Source organism: Sminthopsis crassicaudata, chromosome 6 (genome assembly GCF_048593235.1).
Source record: "Sminthopsis crassicaudata isolate SCR6 chromosome 6, ASM4859323v1, whole genome shotgun sequence".
Taxonomy (NCBI): Eukaryota; Metazoa; Chordata; class Mammalia; order Dasyuromorphia; family Dasyuridae; genus Sminthopsis; species Sminthopsis crassicaudata.
In genome coordinates this window covers 257,516,778-257,528,212 of record NC_133622.1, presented here as the reverse complement: position 1 = coordinate 257,528,212, position 11,435 = coordinate 257,516,778, and the positions used below count along the sequence as shown (strand labels likewise).

The window sequence follows — 11,435 nt, the reverse complement described above, 5'->3', positions numbered from 1 at the left end:
GTCTCTCTCTCTCTGTGTCTCTCTCTCTGTCCTCTCTCTCTCTCTGTCTCTCTCTGTCTCTCTCTCTGTCTCTGTCTCTCTCTCTGTCTCTCTCTCTCTGTCTCTCTGTTTCTGTCTCTCTCTCTCTCTCTCTGTCTCTCTCTCTCTTTCCTCTCTCTCTCTGTCTCTCTTCTCTCTCTCTGTCTCTGTCTCTCTCTCTCTCTCTCTTCGCTCTCTCTCTCTCTCTGTCTCTCTCTGTCTCTCTCTCTGTCTCTCTCTCTGTCTCTCTCTCTGTCTCTCTCTGTCTCTCTCTCTTTCTCTCTCTCTCTCTCTCTCTCTGTCTCTCTGTCTCTCTGTCCTCTCTCTCTCTCTCTTTCGCTCTCTCTCTCTGTCTCTCTGTCTCTCTCTCTGTCTCTGTCTCTCTCTCTCTCTCTCTCTCTCTGTCTCTCTCTCTCTCTGTCTCTCTCTGTCTCTCTCTCTGTCTCTCCTCTCTCTCTGTCTCTCTCTCTGTCTCTCTCTGTCTCTCTCTCTTTCTCTCTCTCCTCTCTCTCTCTCTCTCTTTCTCTCTCTCTCTCTCTCTCTCTGTCTCTCTCTCTTTCTCTCTCTCTCTCTCTCTCTCTCTCTCTCTCTCTCTCTCTCTCTCTCTCTCTCTGTCTCTCTGTCTCTCTCTCTCTCTGTCTCTCTCTCTGTCTCTCTCTGTCTCTCTCTCTCTCTCTGTCTCTCTGTCTCTCTCTCTTTCTCTCTGTCTCTCTGTCTCTGTCTCTCTCTCTCTCTCTCTCTCTCTCTCTCTCCTCTCTCTTTCTCTCTTTCTCTCTCTCTCTCTCTCTCTCTCTGTCTCTCTCTCTTTCTCTCTCTCTCTCTCTCTCTCTCTCTCTCTCTCTCTCTCTCTCTCTGTCTCTCTGTCTCTCCTCTCTCTCTGTCTCTCTCTCTGTCTCTCTCTGTCTCTCTCTCTCTCTCTGTCTCTCTGTCTCTCTCTCTTTCTCTCTGTCTCTCTGTCTCTGTCTCTGTCTCTCTCTCTCTCTCTCTCTCTCTCTCTCTCTCTCTCTCTCTCTCCTCTCTCTTTCTCTCTTTCTCTCTCTCTCTCTCTCTCTCTCTCTCTCTCTCTCTCTCTCTCTCTCTTCTCTCTCTCTCTCTCTCTCTCTCTCTCTCTCTCTCTCTCTCTCTCTCTCTCTCTCTCTCTCTCTCTCTCTCTCTCTCTCTCTCTCTTTTGCTCGCTCTCTCTCGCTCTCTCGATCCTCCCCCACCTCCACCTAATTGTATTGACTAGGCTGGCTTGCTCCCATGTCAGGTGCAGTTGATGGGGAGGTCTGACCCCTTCTCTACCAGATTTGGGGGGACAGGACAGGAAGTAAGACAAGTGGTCTTGGGCAAGGGGAGGATGCTGCATTTCTCCCAGAGACTTGAGACCCTACAATCCTTCACATGAGTCAATTTTTAATCTTTCTAGATTTGGCTAAAAGTATTAAGGCCTTTTCAAGATGTTTTTGAATCCAGGTCAGTCGCCTCACAGAGTCCCTAGCCAGTTGGGTAAGGAGGAGGCCATCTCTGCCTTTACCCCAGGGACTGGTGCCAGTGTTGAGCGAAGAGAGACCACCTTCCCCGTGGTCACTGTTAATGACCATGAGTTGGCTCTGCACAGGATTTCCGCCCCGATTTTTACCCCAAACCAATCTAGCGGCCATGTCAAAATAAGGGAGATGACGCGGGTCTGGAACGAGTCCTTCTGGCCAAATGGCTGGTTCTTTCAGGTTCCTGGAAGTGGCCATTTCAGCTCCCCCAGTCTTCCCTTACTCCGGCTTCTCAAGTTCCTTTACTGGAACATTTCATTCTGTCCTGATCAGTTTGAGACATCTCTCTTGGACAGGGAAGAGAAAAGAGCCCAGCAGCGAGTGGCTGCTCAGTCACCCTGCATCTCCTTTTCCCTGAGTGGACTCAGAACCAAAGAGCCCACAAACTCCAAGCTCACTTGTCCCATCCGGGGCTCCCCTTCCCCGAGCTCTAGGCCCCTCTTTCCCTGGAGACCTATGGCCGGAGAGCTCCTTGAGCAGCACCATCAGCTCCTCTAGTCAGCAGTCCTCTTCATCCCTGGTGTGGTGGTCTCCTAGTTCTAAGCTCAATGCCTTCTGCTTCTCCTCCTTCTGCCCCTCTCATCGGAAGAGGTGGCCCTTGTCCTTGCCAAGACAAAGCCCTCGCCGCCTGCACAAGTGATGTGACTCTCTCATTCCATCTCAAGCTCTCTTCTCAGACACCCTGCCCCCTCTACTATCTCCACTCTCACTGATCCTCAATCTCAGGAACCCATTAGAAAAACTGAAAGTAAGAAAACCAATAGATAACTAATAAATACAATTAGGAGCTTGTTCTATGAAAAAATGGATAAAATAAACTCTTGATGTGATTAAAAAAAAAAAAAAAAGAAAACCAAATTACCAGTATCAAAACATGAAAAGGGTGAATTTACTATCAATGAAGATGAAATTAAAGCAGTTATCAGGAGCTATTTTATCCAATTATATGCAAATAAATCTGACAATCTATGTGAATAGCATGAATATTTAACAAGGATATAAATTGTTCAGATTAACAGAAGAGAAAAATTACATATGTAAGATTTTTGAGTTCCAGATTTCTCTCTTTCCCTCCCTTTTCTCCTCTTCCCCAAGACAGTAAACAATCTGATATACATGTATACTTCGTGAAGAACAATTAGTTCTAATACTATATGAAATATCTGGTAAATAGTCCATGAAGGATTCTACCAAATTCCTTTTATAACACAAGTAGGATACTGATACCTAACCCAGGAAGAACTTAAACAGGAAAAGAAAACTAGAGACACATTTCCCAGATATTACTGCAAACATTTTAAATAAAATACTAGCAAAGAGATTACCACGATGTATCACAAGGATCATACATTATGATGAGCTGGGATTTTTATCAGCAGTGCAAGGCTGGGGTCAATATTAGGAAAACTATTACCACAATTGATCCTATAAATTACGAGACCAACAAAAATTATATGATTATCTCAATAGATAATAGAAAAAAAATCTTTGATAAAACAAAAACAGCATTCATTTGAATTAAAAACTCTAGAAAATATTGGAACAAATGAAATTTTCCTTAAATGTATATCTATCTAAAACCATAGCAACCATTATATGTAATGAGGATAAGCTAGAAACCTCCTCAGTAAGATCACAGGTGAAACAAGGATGGACATATCAAGACTATTAATATTTTACCAGAAATGTTAACTTTCCAAATGAAAGAAGAAAAAGAAATTGAAGGAATTAGAACAGGCAATGAGGAAACAAAATGTATCACCGTTTGTCGATGAGTCCCCACAAATCAACTCAAAAACTACTTGAAGTAATTAACTTTATCAAAGTTGCAGGATATGAAATAAGCCCACATAAATTGTCAGCACTTTTATAGATTACCAATGAAGTCTAGGAGCAAGAGACAGAAAGAAAAATTCCATTTAAAAATAACTGTAGACTATATAAAATCCTAGGAAGTCTACCTATTGAGACAAATCCAGGAACTACCTGAGCACAACCCTAAAATATTTTCATGCAAAGATCTAAACAATTGGAAAAATATCAGTTTTGCTCATGGGTAGGCCAAGACTATATAATAAAAATGACAATTCCATCTAAATCAGTTTGCTTATCAGTGCCATACCAAAGTACCAAAAATTATACTATACAGCTAGGAAAAATATATAACAAAATTCATCTGGAAGAATAATCAAGAATGTGTTTTAAATTAATTTAAAAATATGAAGGAACGTGGTCTACCCAAACCAGATCTCAAACTGCATTATAAATCGGCAGTCTTCAAAACAATCTGGTATCGGCTAAGAAACCAAGCAGTGAATCAGCAGACTAGCTTAGTTACACAAGACACACTAACAATGACACGTTGAGTCTGATCAACTCAAAGGCTCCAGATTTGGGGATAAGAATTCTCCATTTAACAAAACCTACTGAGAAACCTAAAAAAGGGCACGGCAGAAACTGGGTATAGAACAAGATCTCACACTACCTACCAAGATAAGGGCAAAAAAGGTGGTTGATTTAGATGTAAAGGGTGATAAGCAAATTGAGGGAGTATAAACATTTTTCACTGACCAGTAAGTAGAGCATTAAAAGATACAAAAATGAATTATGACATTAAAGTTTTTGCATAAATAAAACCAACAGAGCCAAGATGAGAAGGAAAGCAGAGAGTTGGTAGGTAGGAAGTTTAGAGCAAGTTTTTCTGAAAAGGTCAAATCATTTCTCAAATAGAGAACAGAGTCAAATCTGTAAGCCATGTCCAGTCGGTAAATGACCAAAGCTATGACCAGACAAATGAAAGCTACCTCTAGTCATATGAAAATAGCTCTTATTGGTTAGAGAAATCAAACTGGCAGCTCCGAGGCGCCGCCTCACCCCCTCAGACTGACCCAATAGGGAAGTGATACCTCTCGGAGGGAGGGAGGGAAAGCTGGGCCACTGAGCAATGTCCACGCAGGTGTGAGCAGCCCGGCCCACGGACCGCAGGCTATGCCAGGTTTTCTGGCGGCTGCTGTTGCCGCTTTGGTTTGGGTTTTGTTGTTTAGGTTTGGTTTTGTTACGTGGCTGATAGAGAAAGCTTTTGGATGACTTCATGGACTTGATTTATCTCAAATTGCTTCTCAAGGAAGGGGGAGAGGAGAGAGGGAGGGGGGAGGATGTGGAGCTCAATATTAACATACAAAAATTTAAATGTAAAAAATGACATGTAAGTGAGAAATAGTTAACGGCACCAATACACATAGAGAAAAAGCCATCCTCAATCTCTCCCCGCCCCTTGTCTTCTCCTCTCCGGTCTCTCTCCTCCCTTTTCTGCTTAGACATTCGGGACCTAGCTGCCCGGGTGCGCCTCGTCCCCCTCCTCTGGGCCCCGGACATCCTCTTCTCCACGAGCTCTCTTCTGGGCTCGCGGGGCTCGCCCGGTTCTCCCCGTCTGTCCCCCCCCACCTCTCCCGAATCCCTCTCGAGGTCCCGCCCTGCCCCCCCCCCCCCCCCCCCCGTCCCTCGGGGTCCCACCCCGGACATCCTCTTCTCCACGAGCTCTCTTCTGGGCTCGCGGGGCTCTCCCCGTCTGTCCCCCCCTCTCTCTCCTGAATCCCCCTCGGGGTCCCGCCCTGCACATCCTCTTCTCCACGAGCTCTCTTCTGGGCTCGCGGGGCTCTCCCCGTCTGTCCCCCCCTCTCTCTCCCGAATCCCTCTCGAGGTCCCGCCCTGCCCCCCCCCCCCGTCCCTCGGGGTCCCACCCCGGACATCCTCTTCTCCACGAGCTCTCTTCTGGGCTCGTGGGGCTCTACCCACGCCCGTTCTCCCCGTCTGTCCCCCCCCCTCTCCGGAATCCCCCTCGGGGTCCCGCCCTGCACATCCTCTTCTCCACGAGCTCTCTTCTGGGCTCGCCCGGTTCTCCCCGTCTGTCCCCCCCCCCCCCTCTCCGGAATCCCCCTGCCCCGCTGTCCCTCGGGGTCCCGCCCTGCCCCCCCATCCTCCCTCTCCCCTCTCGCGTGACTTCACCAGCCCCGTGGATGTCGGGACCGCTCCCTGCCGGGGTTCTCAGCTCCCTCAGCTGTCCCCCCCGACTGGCCTCCAGTCCCACATCTCCGTTATCTAGACCTGGACATTCCCCCGACCCTCCAGCGTCCCGACTTCCACAGCACCGTGGGGGCCCCCATCCCCCCCCCGCCCCAGGCTCCCAAGCAGGCTCGTTCTCCCTCCATTTCTCGCCGCCCGCCTCTGCCCGGGAGCCGCCTTCGCCTCTCCGGGTCTGGGCCCTCGCCGTCACAGCCCCTCCCCGCTCCACCCTCCCTCAGCTGCCGAAAGCGCCCGCTCCCCACTAGGCCTGGCGCCCGCCCCACAAGCCCCCGGCCCCCCGGGCGGCCCCTCTGAAGCAAGGCCGCCTTTCCCTCCTCACCGCCACTCTCCTCGTCCTCCTGCGCCCCCCCCAAGCGGTTCCCACTCTCTGCCCCTGTTGTCCCCCCGCCCTGTCTCCGGGGTCCCCAGTGCTCAGTGAAAGGGCTCCCGCGCTCGGGCGGGCGCTGCGGACAGTTCAGGGGCTGAAGGGGGCGGGGGCGCGCCACAGCGCTTGGAGGGGCGGCGGGGGGAGGGGACGGCGAAGCCTCGGGTCTCTGCTCCCCAGGTCCGGCGGCGTACATGCTGCCAATGGTGATGGGACCGCACACTGTGGGCAAAGTCTCCCAGCCCTCCTTCTCCATCAAGGGCCGGAGCACCCTGGGCGGATTCAGCCAGGACCTTCACAAGGCAAGCGTTTCCCCTCCGAGCTCCCCCGGGGGGGTCTCTGGGCCGCGGGCCCCTCGCGGGGCTCCGGCCGGCCTCAGCTTCGCGGTCACGCTTTGGGGGCGGATGGGTGAACCCGCGCCGGGGCCAGCAGCCTGCCTTCCGAGGGAGGGCCCCCCGCCCCCCCTTGTTAGGCTGGGAACGCACGCGCCCCCCTCCCCCCGGGGGGGTCACCCAAACCCTTCTCCCGTCATGGGGGGAGTCAGCGGGAGCCAGCCTGCGAGCCCCGGGCAGGCGCAGGGCGCCTGGGCTGCCAATCCGTCCGGGTTCTGCCTCTCCCCACAGACCCCGGGCCCTGCCGCGTACCGCCAGACCGATATTCAGGTGGTGAAGTACAAGGCCCCGCAGTACACCATGGCTGCCCGAATCGAGGCCGTCGGGGACAAGACGATGAAGCCGGGGCCGGGCGCTCACAGCCCCGAAAAGGTTTGGCGGCCGGGGGGCCTCGCGCGGGGCCGGGGGGGGGGGGGGGGGGCCCGGGGGCCGGGGCGGGGCGTGGGCGGGGGGGGGGGGCGCGGGCCGGGGGGCCTCGCGCGGGGCCGGGGGGGGGGCCCGGGGGCCGGGGCGGGGCGTGGGCCGGGGGGGGGGGGGCGCGGGCCGGGGGGCCTCGCGCGGGGGCCGGGGGGGGACCTCACAGGCCGCTCCTCCTCTGCGTCCTCCAGGTGACGATGAACAAGCCCACCGCGCCCTTCCTCAGTTTTGGAATCAAGCATTCCGACTACATGACCCCGCTCATCCTGGACGTGGAGTAGGCCCTCCTCCAAGCCTGGGGGCCAGTTGTCCGGGGCGCCCCCCAGGCTCCATCGTGCTCCTCTGCCCGCAGATTTGCCTTTTATCGGAGGGAGAGCCTCTGCAGGTGATCAGAGACTTCTCCTCCTTTCAATCAGGTGACAGTTTTGGCCTCGCAGGGCACCCTGGGAAGGGGCCCGGCTCGCGAAGAAACTGTGAATGTCATTTATTTTTTTCTATGACGGAGTTTATGTTTATTAATCTTGTTTCCTGCTGTGCCTGGATGTTTAATAAATCACCCATTATATCTGCTGTGGTGCCTAAGTCTGCTGATGGTCAGCTTCCCCCTCCAATCTCCCCCTGACAGAACCTTTGCCCGAGGAAGAGCAGGCAGGGCCCGAGCTGCTGAGCCCGGAAGGGACCCGGGTGTCCCCGAGGCCGCTCCTGGGAGGAGGAGGAAGCCTCCCTGGCTTGGCACGGCGCCAGGCGAAGCAGGGAGTTGGCTGGTTGGTGCCAGCAGTCCCTCCTCTGCTTCCCTTGTGTAAGAGTCCTCCAAGGGCATCAAAAGGGACCCACAGTGGGGAGGGGCTTCTAAGCCCCCCAGAAGTGGCCATTGTTGGGAGATCTCCAGCAGCAGGAGGAGCCCCCCTCCCTCCCCAGGCCACCACGGTCCCTTACATGGAGCTGGCCTCTGCCTCCTCCAGGGAGCTCCAGCCTCTAGGGTGAAGCAGCCTTTCCAAAGCCTGGAGGTAACGCCTCCTACTTCAGCCCAGCTCCCTGAAGAGGGCCCTGAGCCCTACTTCCTGAGCCAACCTCGGTGCAGTCTGTAGTTCTAGCAGAGCCCAGAGTGGCCCCTCTTAGGGGACCTCTCTCTGCCTCTCGTTCCCTCCCACCAATACATCCTGGGCTCACACTCCAGCAAAATTCTCTCTCCTCCTTCCGATGAATTGCTCTCTAGCTGGGTCTCCCTCAGCTTACAGCGGCCAGTCGGTGTCGGGCCCCTTGTGTGGGACTTTGAAGTCTGCTAAGTCCAGCTCCCTCCCAGCTTACAGCTACCATCTGCAAACTTGATGAGTTACCATCTGCCTTTCTCCAAGCACTGATGAATATATTCCACAGAGCCAAGCAGAAACCCCAGGGGCAGGGGAGGGGGGCCCCTCGCTGGAGACCTCTTTCCAAGCGGACATTAATGACTACTCTGCAGGTCTGGTCCCCCGACCGGTTCCGAGCCCCTCTCACTGCCCGATTCCAGCCAAGCACTTGGCCAAAGTCCAGATGGAGGCTATCAGTAGCATTCCCACGTTCTCCGTCTGTTCTTTGTTTCAGGTTCCTTTTCTAGATATTCACTAGCCATCCCTTTAATACCAGAATTTTGCCAGGAATCAAAATGAAACTCTCTGGCCTGCAATTTGCAGATTCTGCTTAATTTGCTTTCTTACATAAGCTCCGTCCCCCTCTTTTGCCAGGGTTACCATCCCCCCCACTACACACAGAGAGCACCTTCAGCTTGGGCGGTCTCTTTTCTTCACTAGATCAGGCTAACAGTCAAAGTATCATCCTACATGTTCCAATGAGGAAATGGAGGGTTTGAGAAGTTAGGCAATTTGAGCCTCCTCACCAGGGCCACTCAGACACAGTGCTTCAAGCCCATCACCCCAAAGCAGAACTCTTATCACAGCAAATTTTGGAAATTGTAGCTCGCCGCTCTCTGAGCCCCACGGATGTAGCTCATCTGGGCCAGGTCTCGTCTGGGATTTCAGCTTATTTCTGCTGCCCGGTTCAGAGATGATTCCCTGTGCTTGGTATCTACTTCATCTCTCCACTCTTGCTACACCATCCACCTTGGTCTTATCCTTCAGCTAAGCACATCGTCCTTTGGGGGTATGCTGTGCTTGGAATCAAGGACCGTCAGGAGTTTCCAGGGATGTCTAGTCCAACTCACATCCGAACAGGAGTCCTCATTAAACATCCCTGCCAAGCTTTCAACCAGCTTTGGCTCAAAGACCGCCCTCCGATGAGGAATCATATTCCACTTTGAAAACGCATTTCTGTGCATTTCCTGACATCCTACATCTAGAAGCACGTTACTCCTCTTGGGGAGGACAAGAGGCTAGGAGCTCTACTCACTTTAATTCTGGAGGTTAGGGTTCCTATGATGGAGCCTTATAATGATAGGAGCCTTGGGGCAGCCATATCACACTAATGGTACGTTTCATAGCAAGCTTTCAGTCCACTCCAACTCCCACAAACTGCTAACCAACCCACCTTTACCTCTCCCATCTTACATGAAATTGATTTTTGGAAACATTTAAAATATATTCCATTTGCTTATTTTCAACCCAGGGCTTTAATCCAAGTTCCCTGACCAGTGTGTTAACTCTCCCACTTTTGTGTTATGCGCAAATTCACTGATAAAAATGTGAAAATTGCTCAGGGCCGAGGTAGAGCTCTATGGGGCATGCCACACCTGACTACCTGGATCCACTTCTCTAAATCTTTCCCAAAAGAACAGAATGAAATTTTATAAAAATACTCTGACAAAAGTCAACCTTCTCATCATGCTCCTGACCAACCAGGCGCTCACTCTGCCAACAGGAAAGGTACTGTTGTTGTTGGAAGGCTGTTTGCTGGTGCTGTGTAGACACTTCATTTTCCACGGTAACCTTCAAGGACAGCCTAGAATTTTGGCAGGACTCGGCCACTCACTGTAACCGGAAGCCTCCACTCTGCAGCCATTCTTCGGACAGGAGGCAATGCCTTTCCCACCCCCACCCCCATTATTCCTCCAAGATCACAGTGTCATCTGCCCATTCTTTCCATATTGAAGGCTGGAGTCCACTTGAGTCAGAAAACAAATTCACCAAATTCTGCCGGGTACACTTCTATTACCCGCTGGCGCTTTTTTTGTCTGTTTTGTTTTTTAAACTTTCTACTACCCACCCACAGGTTATGCTCCAGGACAGATGACTTTTTGAGTCTCACCTCTGTCACAACATTAAAGATCCTTTCTCCAGTGTGGAGGAGAAAACCCCTCTTCACTGCTTTCTGCTTTCCTCAATATCCTCAGTTTATCCCATCTCCTGGACATCCCTTTTGAAATCCAAATCGATAGTCCCCTGAGCGACCAACTACATCAGATAATTGCCATTTCTCTGCCCTTGATCAGAATTATTTCTAGCTTCACAATTTCACGGAACCTTGATGTTTCAGGGATAAAGGAAGGTACCTCAGAGCCTCCTAGTCCAATGCGTACACAAAGGAATAGTGGCTATAAACATCTTGCCATGGAGGTAAAAAACCCCTCCAATGCGGAGCCCATCCTTCCGAAGGCTGTGCTGAGCCCTTGAGATCTGCTCTCCCCAAACTAAAGTCGGCTCTTCCTACTTTTCCCTTCCTGATGATGGGATCACTTCCACCGCACAGCTCCCACCTCATCCACCTCCTTGCTACATCACAATCCCACTTTAAAGCCCAACTGCTCTGACCGAGAGCTCCAGAAAGTTTCTAGATCACGGAAGCCCTCCTCCCCCACTGCAGTAACAGAAGATGGCCAGAGCACGGACAGCCCTGACGGATTTCAGTGTGTTCTCTTCACCCGCTGGGGTTGTGCCCACTTTTGGGTCCAATGCCATAGAGGACCTCCTGCCCTCTGGCCCTGTCTCCACCTCGGTGGGTTCACTTGGGAATTCCTAGCTCTCCTCCGGGCTCATCTAGCACCACTTCCTCCCCAGGGGACAGATCCTGTTTGCCTTTGGGTCCCTTTTGCAGAGTATGCTGTAGGCAGTAAGGAGCCGCTCCAATGGCAGGAGGTTTGGGAGGGTGCGCTCTCCCCCAAGTTTATCTCCCGCATCCCTGTCACTAAAGTCACTTCCCCGACCTCCCCGCCACACCTGCAGCCTCCTGGGCTTCTCCACTAAGGCCCATCCCTCGGGAGCCACGTCCCCAAGAACTGCCAGGCTCTGACCCTCACCCAGGGGCGCCACAGGGGCAGAAACCCGCTGGGACCGGCTCAGGGCAGGTCCCACCCCTTCGGGCTCTCCAGGTCCAGCCTCCCTGCCCACAAGGTGCTGGGCATCGCGGGGAAATCTGCAATCTCTGCGGCCCGTCCGATGCCAAGCGGGGCGCGGCCCGTGACACTGTGCCCCGTGCCAGGGCTCTCCCGCGCTCCCCGCCCTCCCTCTTCGCTCCCGGGTCTTTCCTCCCTATTTCGGGGTTTGCATGACGTCACACACCTAGGCCTCCCCCGGGATGGCGGAGGCGCCGGAGGGGGAGAACTTTGGCCTTTCTAATCCCCCGTAAGAGGCTCGCTAGGGCGCGATGGTTCCTGGCTTCTAGGCCCCGGAGGCGCTGGTCGGCCGGGCCACGCCGGGGATG

At 52.8% G+C, this 11,435-nt stretch overlaps 1 protein-coding gene across 2 annotated transcripts in view; it reads left to right on the top strand.

The window, feature by feature from the left end:
• The window catches only part of CIMAP1A (ciliary microtubule associated protein 1A), a 14,569-nt gene extending 7,196 nt beyond the window's left edge, over positions 1-7,373 (top strand). For both annotated transcript variants that reach the window (XM_074275320.1, XM_074275319.1), the window contains exons 5-7: positions 6,175-6,296; positions 6,618-6,758; positions 6,995-7,373. In XM_074275320.1, coding sequence (XP_074131421.1) covers positions 6,175-6,296; positions 6,618-6,758; positions 6,995-7,084 — 353 coding nt within the window. In that variant the 3' untranslated portion in view covers positions 7,085-7,373. The remainder of the gene's footprint in view (positions 1-6,174; positions 6,297-6,617; positions 6,759-6,994) is intronic.
• Positions 7,374-11,435: the final 4,062 nt, after the last annotated feature.